Genomic DNA, 21,008 nt, shown 5'->3' on the forward strand with positions numbered 1-21,008 from the left:
ATATAGTGATGTGTCAGTGGGAGTAAGATGTAATCCTAGAATAGCATGCCACGTCTTCTGTATACAGAGCCTCGTTTTAATATAATATAATGTCGACTACTATGACGTCACTAAACCGGAAGTGTAGACAACCAGAGTAAAGAAGACAGCAGAATGGCAGTTCCTATTAATCTCAATGCAATTAAGAAAGATTTAACAGAAGCTTTAGGTGATAGTATTAACGCGTAAGTATTACAGTTTTTTTATGTATTGATGTAATATCTTAGCAAAGATTTTAGGATATATTTTGTAAGGTGGTTGTTGTCAAGTATTGCAAACTGCATTAGTTATCATGTGTAGTTCTGATGGCTTATTTACAGATATATATATACATACATACTCCCTCTCAGTTTATTGACTTATACAGCTTACATATTTACATGCTAATAACTTTCTATTTATACACTTGTACCCACACACATTATCTCTCTCCTTCCGTGTATCAACTATACCTATAAAGTTTGCATACCGATAGTTTTCCCATATATAAAATGATCGATCTAGCGTCAGTTTCGGCGATTTGTATTGCAGTTGTTCAATCAACGAAACTACTTATTGAATTATAGTATAACAAGCTAGTATCATTAATGAAAGTTGTACCAGTAATGCAAAACTCATGCAGAATGTGACACAAAGTTAGCTACAGTACAATTCATTGAAAGAGCTTCTACACATTTTTCATCCAATTGCATAATTTCGCTGACAGAAAGTGTAGTCCAGTGAAATCAAGCTCCGGACCCTGTGATTGCAAAGTGAAATTCTTAACCATTCGGTTATATACACTCCCAGAAAAATACATATACGCATATAGAATTCATTTTGTGATACAACAGCATGCTTCAAGTGCCTTAATACATCACTGTATTAACATCCCTCGTTTCATCTCAATTCAATTGATGAGTGCAATTGATAAAGCCGATGAACGAAACCTTAGGTATTAGTGTAATCATTATTTAGCTTCAGGTCGACCCTAATCAAACTGAACTATGTTGAAAGACCTTCCTGCCAAGAGCATCCTCTCTTGTACATACAGGTCTACTATGTAATGTGATTTGACAGTTATTTTCGGAAGTCGAGTAACCGTGTAGAATCTCCTTTGTTACCTCGCATGTAATCCATTTTTTAATATATCACAGACATTGGCATGCACACACGCATTTTGTGTATGGTTGCTTCAAGGATCGGAAGCAGGAAAGCATTCCGAGTAGTGAAAGATTGAATAATTAGCTTCGAGTGAATAAATAAACTCTACTGTATGCTTTTAGTACCCTTTCTTCCGTTTGTGCATCCAAGCGTATATCCGGCCGTCAACTTCAATCGTTGTGTAGATGAATGTAAAACTTAGTACTTATTATTTACGTTTTAATAAGTATCCTTCACCTGCTACTATCAATGGTGTAAAAAGTTAAGGTGATCAAAGTTGGTTCGAACTTCATCCCAAATGATGAAAATGCCCCCTTAGGAGTAGTTTGATAGCAAAACCATTTGTAGGTATAAATCCATATATTCATATTTTCACATTGTATTGATATTCATATATACACAAGCACTGATGATGACTCTCAGCTTATTGCTGACATTCTCGATGAGAGCATGACTAACCAATTCTTGTCCCTTGATATTCCTTTAACAGACAACAAACACAGGATTACTGTGACGTGTTCCCTCTTCTAAGTAATTCTCATCTTTTAGTAAAACACTCAACTTGAGCTAACGAGGAAGCTTCTATGTGGGTCGATTATCTGCTAGAAATAATAGCTAAATATCGCTCAAATCTTCTTCCTTCATTTAAAAAAGGGCGAAAGACACTTTTGATAATAAACTCGTAGATGCTCCCAAATAGGCAAGATAGATTTTCTTTGAATATGAGTCTTTTCGACAAGGGCCACATAAATAGCACCTAGTACACTCTATAAAGTGGTTGGTATTGAGAAGGGTGTCAAACCTTCCAACCCATGCCAGCATGGAAAACTGATGTTAAATGATCAAGATGATGGAAAGAAAGTCCTGTCACTTATCAAGATAGGAAAGAAACAAATATTCTTTGGACTTAATTGATATATTTAATCAAGATTAATATTTCCCCTCATTGTTGATAATATAATCCCAGTTAGCAAACTGTTGCATATAAAATTCTTCAAGTTTTGATGCAAAGAAATATTTGTTATCATTTCAAACCTCTTTACAATTAATAAAGTGTTTACCTTTTAAATAATACTGCAATGATCTGAAAAGGTGATAAATGGAGCAAGGTGAGGCGAGTAAAAAGGATGAAGCAAAACTTCCATTTTTAGTACCATAATGTTTTCCTGAATGATTTGGTCAATATGTGGTTTTATTGTGTAAGAATAATACAACAGTCAGTTAGAAGCATTACACGAAAATGGGGGCTTTTCTGTTGGATTTGATTGTAGAGAACCTCACTTTTCATCACTTGTGATGATTTTTATCCAGGAATGGTCAGTAGCAAATATATTCTATATACTTCTAGTTCATGAAGATGTTTTATGACTGAAGTGTAACTTGAATTGAACTGTTTTGCTAATTCTCATGCAGTTTGCTTTGTATTTTCCTCAACTACAGTTTTCAGAAGCTCAGTATTGACAGAACTTGGTCAGTCATATTAAAGGGAGTTTGTGAGAGAAAAATTTCCTGAGGAAAATAGACGAAGCCATCGTTGGCTAGGCCAGATACTTAAAGTTTCATTTCTACAGGCAGAATGAATATTTCTTGTTGCCTCCATTACTGAAGAGCTCCTTTTAAATCCATACAACATGCAGCGTCTGATATGGATCTGATCTAAACTCATTTGAAAAGAGTAAAATCAATGCAAATTTGAAAAAATTAGAATATAAAATTTAATGCTTATTTTACCATAAGTATTGAAAAAAGTACCCTCAAAGTGATCAGGTCAAAAATGCAACGGGATTTTTTTTCCAGCCTATTATATATATATATACACACACTCACACACACAAATAATCAGTATATGATTCAACTTATTAAACACAGTTCAAAAAATTCATTCATATTTATGTAATGGAGGAGATTAGATGTTAGAATGGATTATAGTTTTTATTTTTCATGTTGCTATACAATTTGTCTCATACAAAAAGACTCAGATATTCATAAATAGAAAATCATAATAGTCATATTTGTACTCGTCGGTAGCTGATATAAAGACTAAAAAAGACATTGGAAGTACACAGATTTTCTCTTAGTTATCATTTTAGGATTATTGTATTCATTCTTGCAGTCACAGCTTGAATAACAAACTACAAAAATTTTACACAAAGTGCAGGACTTTTATTTTGTATGTTCTCTTTGTTATTGAAGGAGAGTAGGTTTTATATCTCAATTGAAGGATGTTCTGATGGATTATTTTCATGGAAGTGACGCTGGTCTGAAGTGCTATCTGTAGATAATGCCTGTATGTAAAAGAATGAAGATATTGGGATCAGTACAAATAATTATGTCCCTCTCCTTAAATTTGGAGGGTATGTTAGAAATCATTAATATTATTCAATAAGGAGTTCCAAAACTAAATATTTAACTTTTCTTCAGGTATCAGCAGAGTCTGAAAGCATGGTTTCGACAGAAGGTATGTTTTTAAATTTTCTCTGAATTTAAAGTCAACTTATTTATTTCTGTCATAAAACGCATAACTATTTTTATTGAAATATGCTGAAACCTGAAATCATTTGATAACTTTAAGAAATATATCTTATTTTAATTATCTTCATCTTTTTAATTTCATTGTCTTTTTTTCTCCTTTTATCTCTCTTTTACTATGATTTCTAGGAGTGAAATGAGTGTTGGTACTGAAGTAGGTTTTAGCACATATAGTGAAAATCTGTACATTGCTAAGGAGGTCTAATGGCATCAAAACAATTCTTCAGTTGTCTCCATTATTTGACTCCTGTTAATATTAGTCAATGACTTCTTTTTCTTTTCTTTTTTTTTTGTTGAGGTATATTTTTCTTGTTATCTTTTAGATGCCTCCATTATTAAATATGTTAACACTTTAACTATCATCTGAAAGATTGATGTTTACGTTTCATTTAGGCTTATCTCTGAGGAAACACATTAAGTTTCTACAAAAATCTTGTACCAATATACTAGTCAGTTAGTGAAAATGAAGAATTTGTCTTTTATCTACTTAACACTAAAGCATTTGGAGTTAAACATTAACCTATGGACCATTGTAAGTAGTTTAAAAATAGATTTGAACTGGTATCAGACAATATTTTCATATTTAATGCTTTATTTATATCTTGATTTCCTGTAGCTATGGAGTAATTATATTATTCTACCTACGACAATGCATTGTATCCTTGCGCAAGTTACATCAATCTAACTAAATTATTCCTATAATGAAATACTTACTAACAAGGGATCCTCTACATGGTCGCTAGGCTTGCTAAAAACAGTAGACAAATCTTCTTCAGCTTACTCTCTACCATCTGAGAAAAAATGAGGCTCACATTGGATTGTGTAGTTAGATGTTAAATGCCTGTAAAAAGATTGGGACAGTCATGATTGGAAAACCTTTGATCATAAATTTGTTCATTCAGTGCTGATTTGGAGGCTACATGATAACATCTATAACAACATGTATGATATGTAAAATTGCCCAAATTTTCAGAAGCAGTCAGTCTATGTTAACAAGGGAGAAGACATCTAAAACAGTAAAAAGAAATCAGTGTCTCATAAGCTGTTTCTTTCAATTAATTGTTTTGTTTGAAAACTGTTACATACATCTCCTTATTTCTTAGATGTCAAAAGAAGAATTTGATACGGAAGCTAGGAAAATGCTAAAGGCTGACATGGGTAAGCTGCAAAAACCTATTGTTACCATAATTTATTGACATTCTCCTAGTATGCATTAATTAAACATATTGAATGTCACAGTCTCTTTTGCTGCTATTTTCAGATTGCTTTTGGGATTTTTCTCCCTTTTTTGTTATCTCAAGTTTTTTCATTTGTTCACTCATTGTCAAAGAGTTAATCAAATTTTTTAAATGATCAAAGGATTTAAAAGTATATTTTATGTAAAGATTTGTGTTGAATTAACTTATCTTATTCAAATCAATATTTTTTCTATCAGTTATTAACATATCTCTGAAGTTTGGTGCTCAGCCACTTGCATGTTAATTTCATGAACAGGTTATTCTGTTGATGGGATTGGTTGGAACTCTTGTTGTCATAACTGATTGAGTGCCAATTATAAATGAATAATAAATAAAAGAAATATATAATTTATATGAACTTATTGACACTATTTCTCATACATTTTTTCTTGCAGTTCTCAGTTTGTTTATTTTCATCTTTTTCAGTTCACTTACACAACCGCTTCCTTTTATCCATTCTAGCCAAATGTCAAGTCTTAAGTAATACACCAGGTAAAATTCTATCATTCTTCTTCTTCTTCTTCACTAGAAATGTTCTTGGTTCTTGTAGCAAATGTTCTTTGTGATAATAAGTCATAGCCACATAGATAAGTTTGCTCTGCATTTATGCAGTTCTAGGTTTAATTCTACTGTGTAGCACCTTGGACAAGTATCTTCTATACAAAACTCTCAATTGACCAATGTTTTATAAAAGGAATTTGGTATGCAGAAACTCTGTAGAAGTATGCCATGTGTGAGTGCATATGTTGTGTATGTCATGTGTGAGTGCATATATATTTATACATGCACATATATCATTATCACCATCATTTTAATGTCCACTTTCCATAAGGCATCATCATCTTCATCATCGTTTAATGGAAAGAGGATCTCAATGATGATGATGATGCATGACAGCTCAAGGTGTTGATGAATAGTCAGCAGCATTGGGGAGCATAAAAATTATAGTTGTAGTTGAGAAAATGTTAGCTGACATAGAGGACTGAAACCATTTGAATATTGCTAAAGGAATTATTGTATAATGATGATTTGTGCTGGGTGTCAAAATGTCTATAACATGACTGCTACTCAATGCTCTGTGAAGACTGTAAAGGCTGTAAGATGTGACATGGATAGCTGCAATGGAGAATACAAGTCCATGGCCAGCATGAAGGGACATGGAAGGCATTCTAACTGCATCCATACACTGGAATTCAGATGGCTATGTGAAGCTGCTGGAGACCATGGTCATTCCTTGGCTGGAGAGGGTTGCTGTTGGGAGACCATTTGTGTGTCAACAAGATTTGGCTCTTTGCCATACTTGCAGAAAGAGTCAGAAGTGGTGTCAGAGAATTTCTATGACTTCATCAGCCCCAGTTTCTGGCCTCTTGTTTCCCTGCTTGTAATCCTATGGATTACTTTGTGTGGGGCACGGTTGAAAAAGACACCAAATACTCTGCCTGCAATACCAAGCCAAACTGGGGATCAAGATCAAGGAGGTTTTCAAAGATCTTCCTAAGGACACAGTGAGGAATGCTGGAGCTGTTTTGAGGCCATGGTGGAAGCTGAGGGCAGCTACTTTGAGTAAAGTGTTATCTTCATTCTATAATCTAGTTGATATTTTTTGATTCTTTAAAATACTTTTATCTTTGGATGGTATATTGTGTTTTCTTTTCCTTTTATGCAAGCTGTTAATATGTATATATGTACAGTGGCCTTCTTTCAGTGTTTGTGTAGCAAATTCACTCACAAGGCTTTGGTTGTTTGGATGCTATAGTAGAGGACACTTGCCCAAGTTGCCATGCAGTGGAACTGAGCTTGAAACTGTGGTTGGAAAGCAAATTTCATGACCACAGAGCCACAACCACGCAGTCTTGGGTTCAGTTCTACTGCATAGCATCTTGGGCAAATGTCTTACACTACTTTTGACCAGATTTGGTAGATGAATCCTGAAAGAAGCCTGTTATTCATCATAGTCCTCCAGGCAATAACAGAAATATTCAAGACAGGATGCCCCTGGGAGCTTTTCTTTGCTGATGACATTGCTCTAGAGGAGAAGTTTCAGATGTGGAAGCAAGGACTAGAATTGAAGGGCCTTAGAGTCAACCTAGCAAAAACCAAAGTCTTAATAAATAGGAAGGCAGACAAACCACAAATCCCTTCAGGTAGATGGCCCTGCATGATCTGTTGAAAAGGCATAGGTAGAAACTCCATAAGATGTACCCAGTATATGCTATGGACACATACAAGGTGCAGCAATATTAAAGGAAGGCTAACTGAGAAGATAGTTTTTGTGTGTGGTAAATGCCCAGGGCCAATAAACAATGAAAATGTTCAGAAAGCAGCTTCCATCACATTCCTGGGGAAAACTACAAGTAGTTGATAGCTTCCATTAACTCGGTGATCAGGTCAGTAGCATTGTGGGGATGCTCTGAAAGTGCAACTGCTAGAATAAGATTAGTCTGGGCAAAGTTCAGAGAGCTCCTACCTCTGCTGGTGACAAAAGGCCTCTCACTCAGAGTAAAAGGTAGACTGCATGTGAGCAAGCAGCCATGCTACATGCCAGTGAAACATGGGCCTTGACTGCTGAGAACATGCATAAGCTTGCAAGGAATGAAGCCAGTATGCTCTGCTGGATGTATAATGTCAATGTATATGCATGACAGTGTAAGCACCTCGAGAGAAAAGTTGGACTTAAGAAGCATCAGATGTGTGCAAGAGAGACAACTGCTCTAGTATGGTCATGTGTTGCATATGGATGAGGACAGCTGTGTGAAAAAGTGTCACACCCTAGCAGTAGAGGGAACCCGTGGAAGAAGTAGACCTAGAAAGACATGGGATGAGATGGTGAAGCACGACCTTCGAACATCAGGCCTCACCGAGGCAGTGACAAATGACCAAGACCTTTGGAGATATGCTGTGCTTGAGAAGACCCAGCAAGCCAAGTGAAACCATAACTATGGCCTATGCCAGTACAGCATAACCAGCCCATTTAAGAGTACCCTTCAATCATTGGGCTATAAACTGCACTTGCAAAGACCTGTTGAGGCAAGTGAAATCATTGTTGTGGCCGATGACAGTACCACCTGATTGACACCTGTGCCAGTGATGCATTGAAAGCATCATTCGAGCGTGATTGTTGCCAGTGCTGCCTGATTGGCTCCTGTGCCAGTGGCATATAAAAAACACCATCCATGCGTGGTCGTTGCCAGTACCACCTGACTGGCTCCTGTGCTAGTGGCATGTTAAAGGCAACATCTGAATGTGGTTGATCTTCCTGACTGGTCCTCATGCAGGTGGCATGTAAAAAGCACCCACTACACTCTCGGAGTGGTTGGCATTAGGAAGAGCATCCAGCCATAGAAAGTTTGCCAGATCGGATTGTAGCCTGGTGCAGCCTTCTGGCTCGCTAGCCCTCAGTCAAACTGTCCAATCCATGCCAGCATGGAATGTGGATTTTAAGCAATTATGATCATGATGATGATGATCTATATTGTGTGTGTGTATGTTTTACTCTCACCTTGTTTTGACATTGCATAGTAGTTATGAGTGTCACTGTAATAGAAGCAGTATAATTTATTTTCAATATTCTGTGCAAACATGTCTGGCCATGGGGAAATATCTTGCTTGGAAACAAGTAAGGGTTGGTTGCACAAAGGGCATTCAACTATTGGAAATCTGCCTAAATAAACTACTTACAGCATGTGAACATGGAAAAGCAGAGTTAAAAATGATGATGATGAAAGGGGGAGTAGCAAGGAACAATTTCAGGAACTAAAAGAAAAGCTAGACATCAGGTATATGTAGCACAGAGACAAGCTACAAGTAAGAGGCTGGTTAGTGTTCTGCTACAAGGTGGTCAGAAGTATGAAGTATTCCAGCAGTGTGTCAGAGTGAATCAGGATACTTTTGGTGAACAGTGTATACAGAATGCTATTGGCACATTTGCCCTCTCTGACAGGGAAAAGAAAATGCCATGGAGATATTATAAGAATTTGTTGAATAAGAAGAATGCAAAGAGGAGAGAGAGCCAATAGAAGGCCCAGTTATTGTATTGAAGTTGACAGCTGTACAGTTGAAAGCACAAATAAGGATATGAATGCAGAGAAAGCACCTAAGACAAAGTTAGTTGATGAGATGCTGAAAAATATCCTGCAGAGTAGTGTAGTCAAGTAGAAGGTGGTGTCACGTTCAATGAATTGCATAGCAGTATCACCATTGACAATTGCAACAAAGGGGTACATTAAAAGAAGAAACTAGAGAGGCATCAAACTTATGGTTCAAGTTATGAAAGTAACAGAAAATGTTTTAGCACAGCTGAATAGAAATAAAATTAGCTTAGATAAGATGCAGTTTTGGTTTGTACCATGACGTGTTACCATAATACTTTTTCTTTGTAAGACAACGTCAGGAGAAACTCTTAGCTAAAAGCAAGTTACTATATTTGGGATACTTTGGCTGTTGTTAGCTAAATAAATTAATTTTACTTTAGCTGTTGTCAACTAAATAGATTTATTTTACCAAGTATTGAATTAGGAAAATGAACCAGTCACTATGAAGTTCTGAAGTGTTTGTTTAAGTGTAGTATTTAAGTGACCTTTAAATATACAAATGGCCATGTTGTAGTTTTTCTTTTATCTGATGTGACAAATATCTACATGTTGTATTGCAGCTCCTGCAGAGAAATCGCCAAGTGCCTCAAATTCTTCTCCAAAACAGAAACCAAAGTTAAAAAGGAAGGCAACAACTGCAACAACAAATAGAAACAATTATACAGTAAATTATACAATATTTTTGTTTACTTCTATCTCTGATCTTTTGTTTTAAATCTCTCTCTTTTTTTATTATCTTATTGTTTGATATATGCATATCTAAATGTTACAGTTATAAAAATAAAAGAAAAAGATTTTTAGTAAATAATGCAGAATTTATTCATATATTTATTTAAACTAAAATTTTTAGTCATGATTCAAGTTTAGGTTGGGAAATATATCTAACTTTTACAAGCTGGTATGGATAAGACTTCTTGAAGCAGTATTCAATGGCCAGATACTTTTCCTAACACCAGTCCCTACTTGTTTTCAAATAAAGTACTTTATTCCATATCTCTGCATGCTGAACTACTAAGCTATCAAACATTTTATTTATGCTGACCAGAAAGATGACACTGTTACCCACATAATGTCAGATGCAGAGACACATGCAAATAGACAGACACACAGTTCACAATATGAAAGTTACCAAAAGAGTTATAATGTAATTGATTAATATGAGAATTAAGATAGATGTGATGGAGTTTGGTTTTGTATTTGGAAGAAGTACTATTAATGCAGTTTTCCTTGTGAGACAGTTGCAAAAGTATCAAGTCTTGAGTAAAGCCCTGTGCAAGTATGCACACACACACACACACACATCATCACATAATGTCCATACTCGCATGGGTTGGATGGTTTGACCAGTGCTGGTAACCTGGAGAGCTGCGTCAGGCTTCAGTCTGATTTGGCATGGTTTCTATGGTTGGATGCCCTTCCTAATGCCAATCACTTTACATAGTGTGCTGGGTGCCTTTACATGGCACCACACAAGTGCTTTTATGTGGCACTAGCACAGGACTCTTGCAGGCCAATCCTCTTCACCAGTGGGAGTGGCCTTAACATTTCTGCTGTGAAGTTGAGGTCTTCTTGAGTACAGGAAGGCACTAGGTATCTTGGTCCTTTGTCAGACACCAGGTATCTCGGTCAACCACTGCATATGGGGTAGAATTGCTCTCAACTATAGGTGTGAATAGTTTGGCTTCAATAAGGCAGAGGTGTGGTATACCTGGAGCCTTGAATCTGTGGATATCACCTTGTTATTCAACTTATTATTTATATATTTGATCAGCTCTGACCTGGGTCTGCACAATATGCTAAATATATTTATGTCCAAGTCAATGGTCTTATATGGGGTGTTTGTAAGAATTTGCTCACAGACATTCATATCAAGCAAATCCTAACAAATATAGTTGCTCGAAATGCTAGAAATAGCTGTCAAATTCATCAAAATCACCCTACTATCTTACGTAAAGGAAGAATACTCTAGATAATGTAGTTCTAAATAAACCTTTTACAGACAAGATAGTCACAAATAGAATTCCTTTGATCATAGTCTTGCTTAATCTAAGTTCACCTGGAACCAGACAAGCAATATCAATATCAAAATTCAATAGTTTTTGAAAATGTTTTACTTCTAACACCCTCTCCTTTTGTTTAACTTTATTTAACTATAAATTTATTAATCATCTATAGCATACTTAATTTCATTTATTAGCTAAAATAATTTACATCACTTATTGTTATCTAAAAAAAGACTATTTTTTAACATAAGTCTTATTTTATTTACTAATTTCAGCAAAAATTTATACCTGTGAATCCTATTTCTTATGCTCCAGTTGTTAGTCCACGCAGTTTGGAAGATGACATAAATGTTGGTAAGTTTCAAAGCTTAGAGGTAGGAGAGGAACAGATTTTTTTTTTGTAAATTTTCCTAGTATTTTTTTTATATTCCATTATTATAAAATTTTGCAATAATGGCAATTCTCTTCTGTAAAAATTTCAACTGTTTTCAATCTTTTGCAACCAACTTCTCTATCATATTTTCCCCTAATGATGGTTAGAGTGAAACTAACAAAAATAAATTGCAATTCCATTGCACCTGGAAGTCTGATACAGATTGTGAACCACATTACAGTACTAAATAGTAGTTGCGATGTAACGTGTAAGTCTGCATCACAAATTCTGTCCTATATTCTAATCAAAGTATAAGTTCTCTCTACCGTATTTATTTAGAAGGTTGGAAAGTTGATCCTGCAATGATCAGATACTCTCACATCAAAGTTTTTACTTTTTTTCCATTTCCAGTCCTCTTCCTACTACTAATTCTTCTGGTTGTAATTTAACATTGTTGTGTCCATGTACGCCAGGTATACGCAATAAGCAAAGTAATGTGTTTTGGTTCAGGACACACAACATAGTGGTTCTAATGTGAACAGGAATATATAATTATTTATTTAATATCTTAACCTCACCTCTCAGTTCCTCTTTCTATTTTTGTAATATAGGTTAAAGCATCAGCTGTAAGAAAATGCTTTGTTTGTATATATATATATATATATATATATATATTTCATTTGTTTAATGCCTATTTTCCATGCTAAAATGACTTAGATGAAACTAACTTTTGAGGCAGAATTTATATTGTTGGATACACTTCTTGTTACTTTTAACTGTTCTACAAGTAATTCCAGGGTAATTTGTGAGTGCACAGAGAGATAGTGGATGATTTTGCTGACAGGAAATATCAAGAGACTTAACTAATTGTAGCTTAACCAAAAAATGATAGTGTCACCATCTGTGCCCATAATTCAGTGTTGTTTTGTAGATATACACACAAGCATGCATGCACACATACATATATGATGGGCTTCTTGCACTTTTCCATCTACTAAATTCCTGCATAAGGCATTGGTTAATGAAGGGCTGTAGTAGAAGACATTGCTTAGTGGGACCCAAAACAACATGGAAGAGGTAAACTTTTTGAGTACACAGCTTATGTGTGTGTGTCTATACATTTAACATGTGTATAGATAGACAGCTATAGCAGCAAAAATCATGTGAAAATGGACATCGGATCTTAATGCAGTCTTCTAGCTTATTGGAACCTGAAAAACCATCCAACTCATGCCAACATGGAAGACAAATTGAATGATGATGATGAAGTACAGGTATGACTGTGTGATTAGGAAATCCACTTCACAAATACTTAATTTCATGTTCAGTCCCACTGTGTGGCACCTTGGGCAAGTGTCTTCTACCATAGCCCTAGGCCTACGAAAGCCTTGGGAGTGAATTTAGTAGATGGAAACTGAAAGAAGCCCACCTTGTGTATCTGTGTGTTGTCTTGTCTTCATATTGTACAATAATTTTAAACAAGGGCCATGGTTCATAAAATCAATATTGTTCATTTCCAATCTTCCATGAAAACATGTCAGAACTTGTGGAAATAATACTTTGGTTGGCAACTAAAAGGGCACCTGGCTGTAACAATATCTGCTTCAATAAATTTCATTTGATTTATGCAAGCATGGAAAAATAGGTGTTAAACCAACAATGATATATATTATGTATTTACTTACATGGACGCACACCAACACAAGCATAAAGTATTTTATTTTATTTTATAAGGGTTTTCTTCTCGAGAAGCAACATTACCAGATATTTCCATGGTTCATGGTCGTATGTATGTTTGTGCCTGGGAGAATGGCCTCGATGATGTGGCTGAGAATGCTGTAAAGTTTGTCATGACAGCGGTAGAAGTAAGTATCTTTTTACTGATATCCCTCTTTTTCAGAAGATTTTTTTTGTTAAACATGTTCTAGGTTCTAATATTGAAATATTTCAACTATATTGAAACTCCATAAGAGGGCACGTCTGTGTGTTATATTGAAACTGTACTACCGAATACCTTTGTCTAAAATGTGAAACTTCACAGAAATACTTCTATCTGTCGCCCTGATAGGTGAGACTACACTATTTCTCACTTCAGTTGACAAACAAACTATCAAAAATAAGAATGTCAAGCAGAATATTTATCTCATCAGATGTTAGATTTAATTTAAACAAGCTGTTACAATAAATGTTCTCCGTAACAGTTAAAATGTGCCTCAAAAATAAACTGTCAACTTCTGGTTTTTCTAATGTATTTTTGAACAACAATCTTTACATGATGGCAAAAGATTAAAGCTTTATTATATCATCTTGACACATGTCAGTACCACATTATCTTTGTCTCGTTATGTCACTATTTTTGTAGAGTATAGAAGAAATCAGCAACGAATTGTGTGAGATTTTGGAAAAAGAATGATATTCTTAATATTTGCAGGTGTAAAGGTGTAATGGCTGTGAGGTTAAGCTGTTGAAATACATGGTCATAAGTTCAAATCTTATAACTGTTGTGTTGTGCTCTTCAGCAAGATGCCTAAATCTGCTTGCTCTAATTTACCTAACTGAATATGGGGCAGGTTTTACTCTTATTTCACAGTCGAGAGGTTAACTCTAGGGAGCACAGCCATTCAACAATTAAAAATAATTTCTCTAACAATTAAACTGTTCCAACCTTGGAAGGGTTGACATAAAATAGTCTAACAACAAAAAAGGTATAGAAATAGGGAGGAAAAGGCAAAAATTCTTTCTCATCAGAAATTTTTTTATGGTAACTTTGCTCTCATAACTGATTAAGCATTGGTTTAATGACACAGGTTAAACTTGCTGCATGTGAAGTATACATTCTGATACTACTGTTCGACTGTCTTATATTTTATTCTAATAATGTCTGTCATATCTCACTCTTTGAAACTAAACAGTTTTTGTATGGAATCCAAATAAAAATCAGTTTTTATTTTGAGTCAAATATCTGTGGTTTTAGCTCTTCCAATGTTTGCCATTGTATAGCATGGAGTTGGTGTTATTGTGATGATAGATCCTCCATCGGTTTCAACAATGAGCATTCTGTTGTTCAATCAACTGACTACCCACATGTTAAATTTGTGTAAGTGACTGAGTATTCTACACACATGTACTCTAAATATAATTTTCAGGTCGAATCAGCCTAGCAAAACAATGATACAAAATATAAAGTTGGATGTTTAATTGTTGATATAATCTATCTGATGGGCTTCCACTCATTTTATGTCCACATAATTTCAATTATATAGCTTGAGTTAACTTGAGGCGATAGTAAAAGACACATGCCCAAGATGCTATACAGTACTATTGAATCTAAGGCCTCATGATTGTGAAACAAACTTTGAAACCACTCAGCCATGCCTGCATCTGCAAATGTAGAGCCAATATAAAAAAAAAAATTGCACAAACATCTCATCATGGTCTACATTTCCAAAAGTATTATTTTCATTAATTACTCTATATTTTTAACATCAGCTTTAAATTTAAATAACATCAGTGTAGGTGAAAAGAATTAAATTCTGTTAATGTTAATCCCCTGGTTAACCTTTATTTTTCAGAGTCAACTTAAAGACATCATTGTGAAGGTGCTAGGGCGTAAAAGTGGTTATAAACTCCGAGAAAAACGTTTTAAATATTCCATTGGTTGCGATGTTCCTAATCCATATTTACGCCGATCCCAGCTGAAAACAAACTATTTCCGTGAAAGGTGATTGTCTTATTTTAATATCATTTCTACAATTGTTTAACCATATCCTCACTAGAACTTCTATTTAATATCTTTGATTTTTAATATTTATATGCTATAAACTAGTAATTGGCCCATTCCAAAACTAACCAAAAATCTATAAATTTAATCTGATAACATTGAAGCCTTAAAATAGATTACTCATATTTATTACATTTTCTTTTTATTGAAACAATTATTGTTCTCATCCTAATTTGATATATTTTATACTGTTGTTTAAATATTTCCTTGTAACAATATTCCTGTATTTATTGTAATCATATACTGATAATGGTGAGGGCGCATGGCCTAGTAGTTAGGGTGTTGCATTCATGATTGCAAGATCATGGTTTCAATTCCTGAATCAGGTGGTGCATTGTGTTCGTGAGCAAAATACTTCATCTCACATTGTTCTAATCACTTCAACACCTGATGTGTAGTACACTATGCACCTGTTCAGGCAGTGTCGATTTAATTGAGGGAATGAGCTAATGTACAGCACAAACATCTCATCATTACAAGCAAATTTATTTGTGCAACGTGTTCAGCAAGAAATTGCAGAACTGTATTTCTGAGACAGCAAGAGACTACTATCAAACTGATATCGACCTTTTATACTTTAGCAGTGATGCAACAGAAATATCTAACAGTGGAATTCAGACGCCAACCATTCGGTTGTCAGAAGAAGCAGCAGAATTGGAAGCTATACAACAGCTTGCTTCAGTGTCAGTAAATGAACAGATGCAGAATGACAAAGGACCTATTACATTATTTCATCTTTTAGATGCATTACAAGTAAGGCTTTGTTATTATTATCAGTTTTATCATTTACATTTGCCTTGAAGAGTAATGTAACAAATATAATATCCTATACTTGCCAATATTGTATTCACTTAAAGGCCATCAAGTTTTTAAGTGAATACAATGCTCACTATTTTTATGTAACTGCAAATTAATTAATAACATGACTAGTCTGACCTATGCAAGCATAAAAAAGATGTTAAAATAATGATGATGATGAACTGTGTTAACTGTTGAACAATTGGTAGGAATGATGAGGCAAAATTGTTCAGTCACCTGCATTCTTGCAGACATGTGACATGGTAGTTTCCAAATGGTTCATAGATAACTTGGGTCTTAATATCACGACTCATTCCCATCATGACTAGAAGTTACATTTCTGAGTTTTGAGTAAGCTTTTTTTACACTATTGTATGAGTGAACAATGTCACTCATGTTAGTATATCAGTACTATTCTGACATGGCTGTGCAGCTTGCTGGATCCTGTCAAACCGTCCAGCCCATGTCAGCATGGAAAGTGAACATTAACTGATGACGATAAATTAATTCAGTAGTTGGACAATATAGATTTGATTGGTAAAACTATGAAAAATTGAATTTTGTTAAGTTGGCAAGGCAAGAGTAAAGATGTTTCCAAGAAAGAAAGGAATAATTTTATTGTTTAATTCATCCAATCTTTCTGTGAAGAACTTTTAATAACTAGTATTAGACATTATAAGTACCAATTTGAGGCAGAAAAAATTAACAGGGTCATTGAAATTTTTGTCTTAAGTTAGTACTTATTATGCTTAATGTCATTTACATTAAAAATATTAGTTAAATTCATAACCTTAGTAATTATTTTAGTGGCACATGCCTGTATGAAACACAACTCAAATTTTATTATATTCTAAAATTGTCATTTTATTTTATTATTCCAGTTATACAGGAATGTTATCCCATCACACTCAGTTTATGTTCCAGCTGTGGAAAAAACTATACATCAGCTAAGTCATTCCACTCATGAAGAGTTAGAACAAGATGTCATTCACCATCAAGAAGTAAATATCAAACAACAGTTGGCTAACCAACAATACCAATTACAATTAGTTCTCTAATGCTGTAAATTTTTTATCCATCAACTGATCCCTTCATCAGCTGACTATTATATCTGTTTCCAATGCAATGACAATTATTATTTTGCATAATCTCCATTGTTAACTTAATTATTGTTGTTCCCTTTCAACAATGTCAACAATATGTGGATTTCATGTTTTATATAGTTAGCTTCTTGCAAGCTGCCTACCATTCTGAGAACCTGTTCTAATGCTCTCGAGATACTGTGTTTAGACAATTGACATTTACAGTATTTTCATATTTTGGTAATCTTGCAAGTTCTAATTATTACTAAAAGAATGTTTTGCAGTAAGTGAGGTGGAGTTAATAGATTCATTGTGGTACCGTGGCTTGAAAATTCTGGTCTTCAACAATATGACAGTGTTTATGATGGTGTTGATGATGATAGTGTTCTAAAGAACTTTAATCACCAATTATGGTCTTTTATTGTAAGGAAACAGCTACATATTTTCACTCTTGATAGAGAAAAACATTTCAACTTATTTGGTGTTAAATCTTTAGTTCATTCTGTTTTACAATATTCTTGTCTACAAAAAATATAATAATTTTCTTTTGTATGTGTTTGTATTCTTTGTTTTTCATCTTATTAATCTTTCATCTATCTTAGTAAATTAATCTTTATTCTCATATGATAAAGTAAAACAAGAGTAACTCTAAAAGAGAACTGACCAGAAGTAGTTGTTAATAGTGACTCTTGATTTTAATGTCAAACCGGTTGTGATTTAAAACAGTTGCCTGCTGTAGAACTGCGATCAACTAAATGTTTTTGGATAATTTATTTGCCAAGAGTTGTCACCATTTGTATGAAATCATGTGAATATTATACTATCAGTAAATTTGGTAAACATTTTGACATTATTGGAAATTGTAATTAATACAATTATGAAACTTGTGTAAACAATCTTTAAAAAACAAAGTTCAATGAATAGTTTTTGCAATTGGAATTTTATAAAGAGAAGCTTAAAAAGTGTAAATATCATAGCAAGTTTACTAAATGTTCTCATTGACAGTTTCTATTGAATATTTTGTGTAGAATGCAGATATTGGACAATTAATTGTAACTATTACTGACAACAAATGAAACTACAGATATATAAAATACTTGTTCAGTGATTATTTAAAAACGTGATAAATTTAGTGATCCAGTGCATATCAGCTGGACACATTTCTTTCATACGTTAAGGTCCAGTTTGAGGATATCGAACTCCACTTTGTGATGTTTTCCTTCTTTTTTTTTTAATATTCTTACAAAAAATACTTCCAATTTCATTTTTTAATTGAGAGCACCTTCAATTTATTTTGAAATGCTAAGATTTTGTTGAGATTGAAATATTCTAGCATTTAGTGAAAGTTTGATCAAGTTTAAATATCCCTGCAGTTAAATTTGATTGATTTATGCAAGGTTTATTCAAAGTGATCAGTATCACTTTTTTTCTTTTAAGCCTGTAAGTTCTTTTTACTTTTGCACATGACAAATTAAATCCTGACATATTCACAGAAATAGATGCTTTTAAGAAATGGGTTATAATTTTACTACACCAAAAACTGTTAACATTATCTTGATTGAACTCACGACTATCAATTGTCTAGCCATTTTGATCAAGTACTATTAATTCTCAAGATAGCTTTCTACCTACCTCACCAATGCAGCTTTTATATTGATCAATAACTTGTCACTTTCTTTGCATACTTTAATGGCCTTGGTTTCTCAAACATTCTTTAGTTATTTTGAACAAGCAAGTTTAGTCTTATAGGTCATTCCTTGTTTGTGTTGCCATCTGTTGAGCTTCTATTTTAGATCATGCTCCCATTAACAATATTTTCAACTGATATGTTATAAGACAGAAGATTGGATGAAGATTTTGTTATTTGATAAGGATTATAGATTTATAGCGTTTTTTTTTCAATTCTAAGTTTTTGTAAATCTCGGGTCAATGTTAATCCAGGAGACCTGTGATCAGAGGTGTTTCAGTGAGGACCATTGCATTTTATATTCAGATTTAGTGTATCTAGGATTGCATGTTCCAATGTTGCTTTCCTTTTTTAAGACAGTAAGTCAAACTTACTTTTTATGAAGTTTGGCTGCTCCTTTTACCAGATCAAGTGACTGTGGAGGCTCCCTTGTTGGCTCATGTAACTTTACTTTTATCAGGAGAATCTATTTACTATCATTGTGTAAGAATAATTGATGTGAAAAAAAATAACACTTTTCACACATGCTTGATAAATATGATTGTAGAGAGCTGTTGTTTTACAAACCAACAAAAGATCTAGCCCATCCTAGCATGGAAGGTGAATGTTAAAAGATGATGATGATGATGATGAGAGTTAAATGTGCCATTGACTACATGGAAAAAATGATTTATCCAGGAATATTCCCTGTTGCAGTTGTGTAGTGTTCACCATCATCATTTAACATCCGTTGTCCATGCTGGCATGGGTTGGACGGTTTGACCAAGGTTGGTAAGCTGAGGTGCTGCACCAGATTCCAGTTTGGTGTGGCATGATTTTCTAAGGTTGAATGCCTTTCCTAATGCCAACCACTCTGAGAATGTAACGAGTGCTTTTGTATGACACCAGTATCTGCCATGACTGATTTCACTTGGCTTGATGGTCATCTCAAGCATGGCATATTGTCAAAAGTCTCAGTCATTTGTCATTGCCTCCGTGATGCCCAACACTCAAAAGGTGCTTTTTACATGCCACCAGCACAGGTGCTACTTACACAACACCAGCATCGGCCACATTGCCTCCGTGAAGCCCAATGCTCAAAAGGTGCTTTTTACATGCCACTGGCATAGGTGTCGAGTATGTGACACCGATTTTTATATATGGTTTATTCAAACATGTTTAGATTACTCTGTTAACCTCCATTTCAGTTTTGAACATCTATATGAGAGATATTGGATTTGCAGCAAGTATATGAATTGCTGCTACATTTCTGTGAATGTGTATGAGAGACAGAAAGAGATCAGTAACTTATGTTTCATTGTTGGTGAAACAAAGTTATTAAAGAGTTATTGAATACAAATTTTTATATGTTAGGAGGGTTAGTGGCCATGACTATTACTCTTGAATTGATGTTAAGTTTAAGTATCTGTATGGAAACATGAGCAAGAGCAGAATTCCAGAGGGTTATATTTCTGGGAAGAGTGATTGGAGAAATTGTTTGGTGGTGTCTGGGAGATAAGACATAGGGATGATATGGGGTTACAGGAGTAAGCATCTATCTTGTTTAGAGGAACTGAAAATATATTAGTAGTGGAAGAAGAAACATATCTGTGAGCTGGAAGTTACTGTGAGTCTTTTTTTATATTACATAGAGTGTCTTGACATAACAGTACTGTACTAGAGTACCATAATGTGTTTGTTGGGGTGTCAAAAATATAACAACTCTTTTGAATTACAAAAAATGTGATACAGTCTTATGTTGGGAAAGCTTTACAATGTTAGGGGTGAATCTTTGGAATTAAATATCACATCAGTTCCACATGCAATTATTCTCAGAAAATTAGTTTTAAGCTGCTCTTCATTCTACTTGAGTACCTTGTAATGGTTAAATTAATAATTTAAGTCTTCTTCTAATTAAAGTCAATGTCTCTCTGAATAGTTATGTTATTTCTGCCTCCAAGTTTTCTTATGCTTCAGCCATTGGTTCTAAGAGTTTAATATTCTTGTATGCAGGTTGTTGATAACTCAGTCATTCCCTTTACCAGTTGTAGATCACAGGTTAGGTCAGATATGGGGGCATGCACTGTTTCCACCATTTGTTAGTATTTGCTCAGATCATCTAGTCCTTGATCTTATTAATTAAGCAATCTATCCTAAAAAAAGTGACATAAAATCCAATAGTTTTGTGCATCAACAACAATTAGTACATAAAAGAGAGATCAAGATGTTCAGTTGCTATGCTTTTGGCTTTTACTCTTTGAAAAT

General features: G+C 34.3%; 1 protein-coding gene across 3 annotated transcripts; it reads left to right on the forward strand.

Moving 5' to 3' along the window:
* Positions 1 to 73: 73 nt before the first annotated feature.
* On the forward strand, positions 74 to 18,058 carry LOC115230448 (transcriptional adapter 1). Of its 3 annotated transcripts, none has more exons than XM_029800638.2 (10): positions 74 to 224; positions 3,604 to 3,640; positions 4,815 to 4,869; positions 5,376 to 5,441; positions 9,601 to 9,704; positions 11,319 to 11,397; positions 13,151 to 13,281; positions 14,989 to 15,137; positions 15,779 to 15,950; positions 16,877 to 18,058. In XM_029800638.2, exons 1-10 carry the CDS (start codon positions 154 to 156, stop codon positions 17,051 to 17,053), a joined length of 1,041 nt encoding a protein of 346 aa, XP_029656498.1. In that variant the 5' UTR covers positions 74 to 153; the 3' UTR covers positions 17,054 to 18,058. The 3 variants fall into 3 exon arrangements, with proteins under 3 accessions (XP_029656498.1, XP_029656502.1, XP_036355011.1); XM_029800642.2 differs by having other exon boundaries at positions 15,782 to 15,950; XM_036499118.1 differs by lacking the exon at positions 4,815 to 4,869 and having other exon boundaries at positions 76 to 224.
* Positions 18,059 to 21,008: the final 2,950 nt, after the last annotated feature.

This window comes from Octopus sinensis, linkage group LG2 (assembly GCF_006345805.1).
Source record: "Octopus sinensis linkage group LG2, ASM634580v1, whole genome shotgun sequence".
Taxonomy (NCBI): Eukaryota; Metazoa; Mollusca; class Cephalopoda; order Octopoda; family Octopodidae; genus Octopus; species Octopus sinensis.